Below are 13054 nucleotides of genomic sequence, written 5' to 3' on the forward strand. Positions count from 1 at the left end.
TGCCTATTTTCCTGTATCTGCCGTAGGAGTTAGAGACTGATCTGCAGGCCATCAGCTCCTACCCTCGATGGGGGAAGAACCACACAGTGATGTGAGGCTGTGCCTCTTGGTGCAATCCTGAGGGCAAGTGTTGTGGTCCTGTCCTGCCCTAGTAGCACCAACAGACACAAGAGTCCCAAAATAAACAAGAAATCTTCAGCTGTGCCTGGATTAACAATCATTTAAGACTGGGGCTTGCTCAGAGCTAACTGTTTAATGATCAGCAGGAGCTTCCTGGTGTATATTAAAGTCTGGCAAGTTTCTTCTGTGACCATAAAAACCCCAGGATTCAAACATCACCACTCTTATATCTGGCAGGATGTCACTGAAACCCCCTCAGCTTTGCCTCCCTAGCCACCAAGCATTTTCTGTCATGCCTTTGCAGAAAAGGTGTTCTGACAGCACTATCTTGTGGACACTGCAGGAAATTCATACTGAATAAACCCATTTTAGTGCAAATGGCTGAATTTCATTAAGGATTCTGAAGTAGATCGTAGATGCTAGGTTTTCCAGTGAGTGGCTGATGTTATAAAAGAGGGTTTCACTGCTGGCTGTGGCTCTCAGCTGTGTGGAGAATACAGTGCCCATGAGCAATGCAGCACCCTTCAGCCCTGTGCAGGATATATGGTGTTTCCAGACCCAGACATCTAGGGTGATATACACAAGACCAGTGCAAATTTCACATCTTCCTATAAATAAAACTTGAAGCCAGCTCCAGTGGCAGTAGGAGGGAGGGTCTGAGCACTTCGACCTGCAGGCTCTGACTCTGCCTCATTCCCAAACACACCCATCTCCAACCAGCTTAGGGCTGGGGATGTGAGAGAGCTGGGATACCCAGCAGAGAGGAGTGCCAGAGGTGAATGGGTGAATCTTTCCTGGGAGGAGCATGTCCCAGTCATTTCCTACTGAAAGATGCTGCTGGTCTAAGGTTCTTTTCATGGTCCTGTAGATTCTGTTCCAGTTTCTCACCCAATGGCTTTTGTGGCAGCTGCCTGTTAAACATACTCTCTCACCCAGTGTGGCTCTGTGTGTATGTGGACCATTAGGAAGGAGAGAATGATACTTTGGAACACTCCTAAGATGTTAGAGTTGGAGTTAGGCTACTAGCATGAAAGGAGGATGGATGTAGTTTTTCGGGAAACACTGTGGTGATATTTAATGATCTATGTACACGCCACAGCTCAGGCAGCCCGGGCTACTGTGGCCTGCACTGCTGAGCTGCGATAGAAAACACTCAGTGCTGGAAGTGTTCACCACCCTCACCTAGCAGCCCTCAGCACACCTCTGGAGGCCTGCAGAGAGGCATTAGTGCTGTAGGCAAGCACAGCCTGGACCGGGGCAGCCCTTGCTGCTGCACCCCTAGCATCAGGGAACAGCATCCTGCACCTCCCCTACCTTACCTGTCAAGGTGAGGCTGAGCCCTGTAAGTGATGACGGAAGCACTCGCACCTTTACGGCTAGTTCAATCCAAGTGATGGCTTTTAAAATTCTGTTTTTAACCCAGAAAATTGTAGCTCCATTGATATGGAGCCTCAAAAAATTTCTCGACACTCGTGCCTGTTCCTCTCCACGGAAATCTTTAGTAAAAGGCGAAAGATTTATACGATCTGAAGAGAAACCAGAGTATGCCGGCCATGTTCCTCGCCGACATAGGCAGCCTCTGCTCTACCCCCCATAGGTGAGGGCGACGTCGGCCCGCCCGGCGCTCCCGGCCCCGCACCGCCGGCCGGCCCGGCCCCACGGGATGCACGCACCGGGCAGCTCCCCGAGCCCCCCGAGCCCCCCGGGCAGGGGCACCTGCAGCACTGCCGGGCACCGGCGGGACCGCGGAGCATCCTGGGCATGCGGGCATGCAAATGAGCCGGGTGACGCGCCGCCCGGAATGAGCAGGCGGAGCCGGCGGCGCGCACGGGCGGGGCAAGCTGGTTTGCTGACCTGGGTGCCGCAGCGGATCCATTATCCCCACGGTCCTTAACCGCGGGGGATCGCTTGTGTTCACCACTGCCGCAATTCACTACCAACAACCCATCCCGAAGGACGCTCAGCATTCGCTCTTTCTTGAACCATAAATGGTTAGCTCCACCGTAATGACGCCACGAAAAATTTCTTATGACTTGGTCCTTTCCACGGAAATCTTTAGTAAAAGGCGAAATATTTATACGATCTGAAGAGAAGCCAGAGTTATGGCCGTACTTAGCCTCGCACATATGCCCACTCCCCGCTGCTGCCCCACAGGACACGGCAACCCTCACTCAATTCTTTTCCTTACTTCCCACTCCTTCCGGCGCCTCACCCGGTTCGGCACCAGCCCCGCCGGTACCACAGCCCAGCTCGGAGCGGCGGCGCTCGGCGGGGCGGTCTCGGCGCTGCCTGCCCTGCATCCCGGGTATGCTGATGACACCAAGCCGAGGGGGCGGCCCGCCCCGGCCAAGCCCGGAGCTTCCTGCCCTCCTGCCGGGGCAGGGGGAGCGGAGCGCGGCACCTGGGAATAAAGCGAGCGGGAGTGGACAAGGTCCCCGCAGCGCTCGGGTCTGGTGGCATCGTCGCCACGGGCAGCACCGCGCAGAGGCAAAAAGTCGGCTCCGAGAAAGGGCACCATACGCCCCCGCCACAGACCGGAATTCGACAGCAAGGGGGCTTGCGGTAGGGGCCCACGCACGGTGCTGAGCTCCGGGCGGCCGCCAACACCACCCCTATCTGGGCGGGACTGGACTGCCGGGACTGCCGGGCAGGGCCCCGGCTGCCGCTTCTCCCGGAGCCCGAACCGCCGGCATGCAGCGCCTCCGCTGCCTCGCCCGGCCGGGAGGAGGGCTCGTCCGAGCCCGGCCCGTCATCGCGTAACTTGTGATCACACAGGGGGAGTGAAGTGTCCGCCCCGGCGGGGCTGTGGGCGGTGGGATGGACTCGTAAATACCGCGGCAGTCCTGCCGGGAGCCGGGCTGCAGCAGACTGCAATTTCGTTTATAGACCACCGCGTATATATCTAAATTATCTATGAGACTGCAGCTGAATTATCTTTAGAATAAAGAAAATTTTAATCTATTTTTGACCACAAGAGGGATAGCTCCACCGAAGTGGAGCCTCAAAAAATTTCTCGACACTCGTGCCTGTTCCTCTCCACGGAAATCTTTAGTAAAAGGCGAAAGATTTATACGATCTGAAGAGAAACCAGAGTATGCTTCACTGCCGCCCTCGGCACGTACCCATCAATGGCTGTCCCTCTCGAGGACACAGCGAGGCCGGGTGCCCGCAGCTCCGGCCCTCCGCTGCCCCGTCCTGCTGCCGCGGCCCCGCGCAGAGCCCGGCCGTGCTCCGGACCTGCGGTCCCGGGCGGTGCCGGCCCGAACTGCAGCGGTTCTGTGGCACCGCCGCGCGGTGCACCCTGGGTATGCAAATTACCCTCAATACGAGCAGGGCGCCCGTCCCCGCCCCGCCCCGCCCCGGCCGCAGCCAGGCAGGGTCGGGGCCCCGGGGAAGCTCGGCCGAGACCTCCTGTGCCTGCCCTCCGCCCCCGGCACGCTTGCCCAGGCCAGCCCCACACCGCGCAGTGTGGGTAGAGAGATCCTACCTTTGTACGGGACCTTCAGGTGTACTAAGCACAGCACACCCGGCATGGGCTCCATGAGCACACAGGGGACATCTCCCATCATATCCTGGGGAAAAAGGGCAGAGTGACAGGGACAGTCTCCACACAGTTCTCCAGGCTCTTCTCTTCCAGGCAGTAGGGCTACCCAGTACAGCCACAATGCCAAGGAGACGGGCACAGCTCCTGCCTGAGTAGGGAAGGACACAATAACACTGCCCGCTGTCCCCAGCAAGCCCCACTGCTCACCTGCATGACCCCGAGTGTCTGCAGAATCCCGGGCCTGGCAGATGTACACAACAGCTCAGCTTCCAGGTCTTGGAAATCTTGGCTCTAGTACTTGGGATTGCTGTGGCCCGAAGAGTCCAGCAGGATCTGTGCATATTTTTGGCCTTCTGCTGAGCTGGAGTAAGAACTTGGTCAGGGCTTGCACCCTTGTGCAGAGAAAGAGCTGCCAGCTTGTGTGCCTGGATGAGCCTGGATCAGCCGTCTCAGCTGTTTCAGTGTCACTCTGAGAGAACCCAGTACTGCCTTCCACTTGAAGTGTGGCTCAAACAGCTAGGACAACATTTGTCTGTACTTGTCAGGAGCCACAACTAGAAAACTAGTTAGCAAAATTGTCAGCTGGAATAAGTGGCCAAGGAAGGCTGTTCTGCAAGCATTTACAGAAACAGAGTCTGGCACTGGCATGCCTGCAGAGCTGCTACTGATCCCACTACTGAGCCTGCTGCTTTGTCTCTTTTGGGGGAAGCTGTGACAGCATGTATCACCCCACAGCCTCTAAGAATGTCCTCTGAACTACAGAACTAACAGTGTTTGGCTTCTTCTACCCAGGAGGGAAAACAGGAAAAAAATGTTGTAATGCTTTTAAAATATACAAGATGCAAAATTCTCCCACCCGAGAGAGGAACTCTGGGATAGTTTGCAGTAGGTGAATGCTGCAGGTAAGGATGGAAACTGTTTTGTGTTTTTAACAAGAGAAATTGCAACCAGCAAGGCAGCAATATCGCACCAAAATGACTGTGAAGAAAGTGAGCTTGTTAAAAAACGAGAGGGGATGAAATGCAACTGCTCAACAATAGCTGAGACTCTGAACTCCTTCCATCCAGAGCAGCACTGCTGGATCTGCCATCAAGCAGGCAGAGGGGAAGGGAATGGCTCACTGCAGCAAGCAGCCCCAGGGGCCAGAGGTCAGAGAGAACATCCTCGCCTGAATCAGGACAAAGCACAAATGGACATGCTGTGTACCACAGCTTTCACAAATGAGCTCCTTATACTCCCTGCCAGTATCTCCAGTGAGCCAACAGCAGCTGTACAGACTCTCCTTTGTCCTCTTCTTTCAGGTGGTTCAGCCCTAGTATTTCCAGAAGAATCAAGATACCTCCAATCTCCAGAAATTCAATAAGGTATCTGTGGCTGCAAGGCTGCAAGAATAAGGGGAACAAGGCCTGAAATATCACTTGCCTTGGAGCCCCTCTTCCTCTGCCAGCATGCCATGTCCTGGGAGCCATCACCTCACATCTCACTGCCTGGATACTGTCCCTGCAGAAGAGCATGGACGGTCCTCTTACATGCAGGCAGAGGTAGCACACTCATCCAAATGTGAGAAAAGCCACTAATTCTAGGTTCTTGAGAGATGGGTTACCTGGCTTTTCCTTCAGTTCCATCTTTCGATAGCCAAGTTGTTTTTTAAACCTGGAAATGTGGCTGGATGTGGATGTCTCTGTACAAAAGCTTATTCTTCAAACAAATTTTCAGTAGAGAACTTGTCCATCCTCTCCATCTTAGTACCACACAACACCTCCAGCTGTCCAAGGAAACAGATGCATCATCCTGAGCCGCACTTTTAGGTGAGCCAGAAACAAGCTGGCTCCCTGGAAGTCCAACTCCATCTCTGGTTCTGCCTTGTTTTTTAATGAAGCTGTTCAGGACACAACTTTGAGCAACTTTGTGGGCACTATCCCATTCCTTCAAGAAAACCATGATGGCTAATGGCTTCCTGCTCTTTGGCAGATGTCATGATCTCTTCTGCCTAGAGAAAAATGAGAAAGAAGTTTAAAAAGATCTGTGAAAAAGGACTGTGCTAATGAATTACCACTAGAATCACATTTTAAAGCTCTGGCAAATAATATTAAAGCATTAGTAACCATTTAATCTAATCTTTCTTATACTCATTTCATGGATAAAAAGAGAGCTCCTGATGTATCTGAGGCTGCACAATGAATCTCTGACAGACTTGAGATTATTTTCCTGGTCAGGAGCTCTCTTCTCTGCTAATAAAGTCATTTTGATGTTACCCATTACCCCAGCCTGGTTTCTCACTAGCCTCATGATATGAACACTGCATCTCATATCTGACCTGCCAGGGAATAAATAGAGTGAAATGAGAGCAGAAATAGGTATGGATTTATGGGGAGTGACAGGGTCAAGGGGGCTATAAATGCCTGTTAGCACAGCAGCACAGCCCTCACTCACATGCTGGAACAACAGGCACTTGGCCTGGGCCCACATCCACACCAGGAACATGTCTGGCCTTGGCAGTGAGAAAGTGCTTTGGCACCCTTTAGCATGACAGACATTTGCTCCATCTTTTCACTGTCTAATTTTCCTGGCATGTTTTTAAACAATCTAAGGGAAACTAAAATTATAAGAGCTGTAAGCAAGAAGACAGAATTGCTCTTGTGTGCAATTCTTTCTTTTTCTTCACACAGGTGTTAAATGGAGAAATCTACATTTTTCTAAATGTCTTTTTCACACTTTTGCCTCAGTATGATATTCCTTCTTGCAGTTTGACAAATGTGAAGGTGCACTTAGAAAGGGAGATGGAATGTCAGGGACCAAGCTCTCCATTTGTGTGTCAGTCCCACAGCTGTGCACACCTTTGGCTGGAGGACACTGACCAGTCTCAAGGAGCTTTGCTGTTAAACACCAGGATCTGTGCCCACACACAGATGCAGAAAAAAGGATGAGGTCACAAACAATGGCATTAACACAGGTGCCTTTTCCTCCACCAAGCTGTATCAGCATGCCTAAGGATAAGAGAGGAATTCACACCTTGCTTAATACACTTCTTGGACATCCTACCTAACAAAAGCACCATTTTAGGTTTTATATAAGTGTGGTTTATTGAGAAAAAAAGCTAAAATGACATAAAATCTTTGTGTTTCAGTAAGAAGTTTTTTTCAATGTAATACAAATCATCAAGATTACCAATTTTCTGTCTACAAAGTTCTTAAGCCCTTTCTCCTAGCATCTGGAGCAAAATTTCAAATCCCCAAGATAATCTGTTCAAAAGTAACTTCCAAAGTAACTTTTTACTCCTATTATCTGAACCAGACTGAAAACAACAACTAAGATGTGAATATGTATCTCAGTGCCTAGAAACAAACAAGTAAAGTCTTCAAAAAGCTAGCTAAGGAGCAGTGCTTGAGAATTAAGATGAGATGAAATTTCATTTGGGAATTAACGGTCTGTGTTCTGTAAGGCATCTGTGTCCTTGGCAGGGCGTTTTCAGGACCTCCTTTGCAGGGAAGCAGGTTTAAAATAAATCCATTTTCCCAAAATAGTTGTGATTGAAAATGTTATTAGCCATAACAAATGTTAGTGCTGACAGGAGAATGGCCTGTTAGGGGCCTCTGCTGAAACAGTCAAGTGAAAGTCATATTTCACATTATTGCAAGCATTTTCCTGTGATTTACAGAATATTTGTGAAACATTACTTACAAGGCATATGATTGATATTGAGAGAACAGCTCGTGTGTAGGGGGAATCTGTATTTCACAGAGACTGTTTGCATGAAATTTACAGTCCCATAAAGTGCTCCTCTGTCCTCAACAGAGATCTAGTTAAAAGAACTTTACAGTCTGAAACATCCCAAAATTGATTCTAAATTAACGTTTCCATATTTATGTTTAAGATGCTGGTGGTGTAATGCTCTCCCTTTTTTATTATAAAGCTGCAGTAACCACCCCCTGCTACTCAGAAATACCAGCACCAGCCTCTGCACGTGAGGATTTTAATGATACAGAGGGCTTGCCTATAAATCAATGGAAAAAAAAAAAAGAAAAAAAAAAAAAAAGAAAAAACACTTTGAAACGATGACATGGCTTCAGAGGATACAGTGGTGTCTATCTTTTGCTGCTGTAATAACAGCATTTGCTGACATAGGAGTCTTTAAGCCAAGATTGCAAAGAACCCTGAAAATGCACATTAATGTTTTTATTATGACCATTTAACACATGGGAACATACAGACACAGGGAAGTTAAGACTTGCCTGAATCGTTTGTCAGTGTAATCAGCATGTACTCAGCACTGTACATCAGCATGTAACCCCTGGCTGTTGGCTTCAAACTCTGCTGTCAACAGTGCTGGGCTACCACCCAGTCCACTGGACCTAAAAATCAAAACCGGGCTGGGTCAGGGCAGGGCTTTATTCCTGCCAAGAAAAAAAAACCCTGGTGATTTAGGAACTGGGTCTGGCAATCCAGCAGTTCTTTACATCCAGAGTGATGCTAAATCATCAGATTGAGATCAAAAGGCAGACTGGTGCTGCTTCAGCCTCAGACCGAGTGTGAGGTGCCAGGGAGTGATAGCCTTGGACTCGTGGAAGGACCGAGTGGCAGTGATTTGCTGTTACCTTTGCATCTTGCAATATCAGTCTTGTGCCCAGCCTCAGGCAGAAGGTAGGGCTTGTTTCCCTGGCAGGTTTCACTCTTTCCTGGCACACTTCAAGTCCTCCCATGCACAGTGCACCTTCCTTAGCGTACCCCAACATCCCCAGCCCCTCAACCCACAGTCCCGCCGGGCCCTCTCTCACCCGCATGTCCCGACTCCCAGCCCCACTGCTAAGCCAGCCACAGCCCCAAACCCACCCCTGCACTGCCTCACCCCCGCCAGGCCCTGCACTGCGCCCTGCCTCCAGCCCTGACCCTCTGATCCACTCAGCATTCCCTGCCCCAGAGCACCATCCCACAGACCCTATGCTCCCTCACAATCCAAATCCCACTCCAGTGTCTACACTCCGTGACCCGCGTGCCGAGCCCCTCCTGACCCAAACACCCAAATCAGGGCCAACAACCCCTCTCAACCCCCCTGTATCCCCCGGTGCCCCGACGGCGATCCCCACTCCGGGCCCTGCAGTTCCCTCATCCCGGCCCTGCGCCCCGCCCGCCTCAGCCCCCACTCCCGCACCGCTCCCCGAGGGGGCGGTTACCCCGCGCAGTGACTGACAAGTGGCTGAACCAATCGCTGCCCGACTTTCGCCCCCTGCCCAATGGGTGGCCAGTGGGCGGGGCGCTGGGCAGGTGCTAAGGCCGCGTTGCTAAGGAAGTGGGAGGCGGGGCGGATGATGAGGAGGGTTGGGCGCTTTCCCTTCCCATTGGCTGCGGGGAGGGAGTTGGGCGGAGCTTCCGGAGGAACGGAAGCGGCAGACGGTGCGCGGCCATGGGCACCCGCGGGCTGAGCGCGGCCGTGGTGGAGCTGGAGCCGGGGCAGGCCCACGGTGCGGAGGCGAGCGGGACCGGGACACGAGTGACAGCAGGGACTGGGGCGCCTCTGCGGGCCGAGAAGGGGGGAGCGGGCTGGGCTATGGGAGCAAGAGCCGTGGGGCACTGCTGCTCCAGCAGGTGTCTGGCAGTCCCTGGAGGACAGGGCGGGCTGCCTCCCTTTTCCCCCTGGAAGTGGCGGCAGCTGCTGCTGTGTCGCCGGGAGGCGGGAGGAGCGGCCTCGGCCCCCGCAGGGATCCGTTCGGTGCTGGCTCTGCGTCACTGGAGCGATGGGAACTGCAGGGGCTGAAGCTGGGCTGTGCTGCAGAGCACGCCCTCGTACTGAAACCGGCGTGAGGCAATGCTCCTGACTGACCGAGAAGTCAAGCCTATACTTGCTTCACCATTGCCTTTAAACTTTACTAACCAGGCAAGCGGGTGTAAGTTGTGGAGGGCAGTTCTGTAACCCTCGTGATTCGTTTCAGATGGCGGTCCAGGGAGGGAGCCTGCCGAGGGCCAGCCTGTGGTGATCCTCCTAGGCTGGGCCGGCTGCCAGGACAAATACCTGGCCAAATACAGCGCAATCTACCGCCAGAAGGTGAGTACCCCAACTGTATTTTCATGACACTGTCATACTGTCAAACTGCCTTATTTTTGCATGTTGGTAAAGTCTCTCTGAAGCCTCTCAGTCTCACTCATGGGGCGTGAGTGAGAGTTCTCCTGTCATTGAAAGCTCCTTGTCTCCCACAGCGTGGGCAGTGTTATCTAACAGCTGCTGATGTCACCTTGGTGTGTGCAGCTAAGACAGAAATACTTCCTTGGAGAAATTTTCAGCTGCTCTGTGACTCACTGAAGTATCTTAACGCTTTTAAAGTTGTGAGATTATTCAGGAATGACATGAACAGTGTTAGTTTTCCAAAAAGGTAAACATGCAGGGAAAGATTCTGTGTTTACTGCTTTCTGTTAGGCCACAGCACAGACGTGGTGAGGCTGGGGTGGGAACTGACAGAACACATCGGCATCTGTCGTGCCTTTGGCTCTTCCTTTCTGGGAAAATGATTCATCTAAATTTTGTAAGCCAAATTAATTTTATCCTGTCTGTGAAACAGACATCCTGTGATAGTCATAGCTGCCCAGTAGGAATTCCTTGTGTTTGAACTAGAGAGATCTGTCCTACTGCCCTAAGTTATGTTCCCTAAGTTATGATGTTTTCCTTTCTGATACTGTATTTTACTGGAATGACCCCAGCTTGTAGCATGGGGTGAAACATTAGATTTTTTTTTCTTGGTCAGCATATGAGGAATCTTGTATTTATCCAAATCTGTTCCAACTATAGGTGGTAAAGTTTGTACATTAACACGTCTATTGTTAATGTGTAATCCAGTGCAGGAGTCATTAATTGGCTTCATCTAGTGAAGAATTAGTTGTTAAGTGGCTTTAGGATGCTGCTGAGCGGATGAGGAGCACGTTACAGGCTAGCATGACAGCTTCTTGGAAAATACCTTTCTCTCAGAAAGATCATAGAAATGGGGAAGGAGAGGATGGGTTTTCTTAGCTCACTAAGATGAAGTGGCTGTAACCATGGCAAGATGATGGAGTAGGCTTTGATTTGAGAATTTGATATCCTCTTCTTTCTTGTTCACTGTTTAGGGAGCTCTGGGGGGTTGTTTTGGTGACTTTGCTTTATGTTTGTCAGTGTGTAATGTCAGTGAGCACAGGTGATAAGACAGGTCTAAACCATTGATAAATGTAGTTCCATCTGCTCTATTTTGAAACTCTTCCAAGATCCTGTTTCCAAATCTATATCTAAATGTAAAGACTTAAGCGTGAAGGCAATTGCTCAGGAGTTCTGAGTCCTTCAGCCAGAGCTCGCTCTTTCTGCAGCTGGAGTGTTTCAGGAAGGTCTACAAAAATCAAGTCAGTGTTGATTAGTGGTGAGTCTTAGAGACAGCTGTGAACAAATTCACCCAAGGAGAGGAGGAAGTTCCTCTTTCTTCTTAAATTTGCTTTGGTGTGATGAGCTGGATGTGTACCAGAGCAGGCTGCTCTGACCAAAACGGCTGATACTGAAGGTCTGTGAATCAGGAGATGGTTTTCTTCTCCTGGATGAGGATTAACACCCATAAAAATGGGTGGCAGTGTCCTCAGGGGTTACGTCAGTTAGCACAAGATTTGAAAGCATCTAGACATGAACAAAGCCAGGCCTTTTCATAGTACTGTGTGCTATTATGATTAATGTAATCTGTATTCGTGTCAGTGCCTTGCTGCTGACACTAAAGGCTTTCTTCTGGCCCTGTGGTTTCTGTTGAAAACCTCTCCCAGATTTTCATGTTTTTTTGTACTGCTGCTTGCCTACTCTGTAATTTGCAGCACAGCTTAAATGTGTGTGGGATCTCTTTCTGTTGTTCTTAGGGGTGCACGGTCATCCGTTACACGGCTCCATGGAGGATGGTATTCTTCTCTGAGACCTTTGGCATCAGATCCCTGCAGACCCCAGCCAGACAACTCCTGGAGCTGCTCTTTGACTACCGTGTTGAAAACAGGCCGGTTCTGTTCCATGTGTTCAGCAATGGTGGTGCCATGCTGTACCGTTACATCGTCGAGGCGCTCCACACCCACAAGTTTAAGAACCTCAGGGTAGCTGGAACCATTTTCGATAGCGCCCCTGGCAGAAGAAACTTGCAAGGAGCCCTTCGTGCCCTGGCAACTGTCCTGGCCTCCATGAACGTGCTGCTCAAGTATTTGCTGCTGTTCACTTTTGCCAGCACGGCCGTCGTGCTGCGGATCCTGCTGTACCCGCTGACCCGCTACATCCACCAGAGCCATTACGATGTCCTGCTGAGAGCTCCCTCGCGCTGGCCCGAGCTCTACCTCTATTCCCAGGCCGATCTCATCATCAAGGCCGGCGAGGTTCAGCTCATGGCCAACGCCCGGCAGCAGCTCGGCGTTCCTGTCAAAGCTGTGGACTTCTCCGACTCGGCTCACGTCAGCCACATGCGGGTGTACCCCACCTACTACTGCAGCCTCTGCACAACTTTCCTGTCTGACTGTGTCGAGGGCTCCGCTCCTTAGTGTTGTAACGACCTTCAGTGTTTGCCTCTGCTTGCTCAGCTCCTATGGGAAATGTCACCCCTTTGCTTTTGTGTCTTTGAAGTGAGGGAAGTAGAGGTTTCTTGTTTGTTTTGTTTTTTCCCCTACTATCTACAAGTGTGAAAGCCTCCAGCCTGGCCTTTGGACCAGCCACGTTAGAGCAGAAAGTAGATATGGATTAATTTAAAGTCCTGAAGGTGAAATCCTGTCGTGGTTCATGTTGATGTGCTTCAACAAGGTGTCACAGACCAGAGTCCCACACTGAGTATTATTTGTTTCTTCTGTCTCTTCTTGTTCTCTGCTTTCCGTGTTGTCTCTGTGTCCCCAATGTCCAGTGTGCATGTGCTGTTGCTTGTACTAATTTTACAATACAACTCTTCCATGTCTTTGTTGTTTGTTTTTTTTCCTCTCTGCCATTTCTTTTATCTTGCAGTGAACAAACAGAGCCAAGTCTGCAGGGCTTTTTGCTTTTCTCAGTGCATTCCAGCTCTTGTTGTACTCTCCTTGTTGGAGATCAGGCCCTGAAACCAAGTATAAGACTGGGAAAAGGTGTGTGTAGGGCCATATGCCAGACTGTATTTGGTTGCATTAAATAGCTGAGATAAAACAGTCAAAGCTCTCTGATCTTTGGTGGGAGCTCCAATGTTTGTGATAACTTTTGTGTTCTTCAACCCAGAGGTTTAAGCGAACATTTTTGAATGTGTCTAGTGTTTTGTTTCTCTTCCTTCTGGTCTTTTGTGTGTTCTACTGAGTAGTTTGCTTTCTTGGAGAGCTACTTATTTGTTATTGTATGTCTTTGAGCAGCTTATATTTTGCATCTGGATATTCAGGGAAACTTTTGGATTAGAGCTGTGCCAG

General features: G+C 50.5%; 1 protein-coding gene and 3 non-coding genes across 4 annotated transcripts; 1 reads left to right on the plus strand and 3 right to left on the minus strand.

The window, feature by feature from the left end:
• Positions 1-1551: 1551 nt before the first annotated feature.
• On the minus strand, positions 1552-1666 carry LOC134555814 (U5 spliceosomal RNA). Its single transcript, XR_010081506.1, has one exon. It is a non-coding gene; the product is annotated as a U5 spliceosomal RNA (small nuclear RNA).
• A 448-nt stretch (positions 1667-2114) lies between these two features.
• On the minus strand, positions 2115-2223 carry LOC134555822 (U5 spliceosomal RNA). Its single transcript, XR_010081514.1, has one exon. It is a non-coding gene; the product is annotated as a U5 spliceosomal RNA (small nuclear RNA).
• Positions 2224-3101: 878 nt separating this feature from the next.
• LOC134555821 (U5 spliceosomal RNA) lies at positions 3102-3216 on the minus strand. Its single transcript, XR_010081513.1, has one exon. It is a non-coding gene; the product is annotated as a U5 spliceosomal RNA (small nuclear RNA).
• A 5797-nt stretch (positions 3217-9013) lies between these two features.
• On the plus strand, positions 9014-12820 carry TMEM53 (transmembrane protein 53). Its single transcript, XM_063407236.1, has 3 exons — positions 9014-9123; positions 9592-9704; positions 11519-12820. The coding sequence occupies exons 1-3, from the start codon at positions 9066-9068 to the stop codon at positions 12176-12178; spliced, it is 831 nt and encodes a 276-aa protein (XP_063263306.1). The 5' UTR covers positions 9014-9065; the 3' UTR covers positions 12179-12820.
• Positions 12821-13054: the final 234 nt, after the last annotated feature.

The sequence above is a fragment of the Prinia subflava genome, chromosome 10, assembly GCF_021018805.1.
Source record: "Prinia subflava isolate CZ2003 ecotype Zambia chromosome 10, Cam_Psub_1.2, whole genome shotgun sequence".
NCBI lineage: Eukaryota > Metazoa > Chordata > Aves > Passeriformes > Cisticolidae > Prinia > Prinia subflava.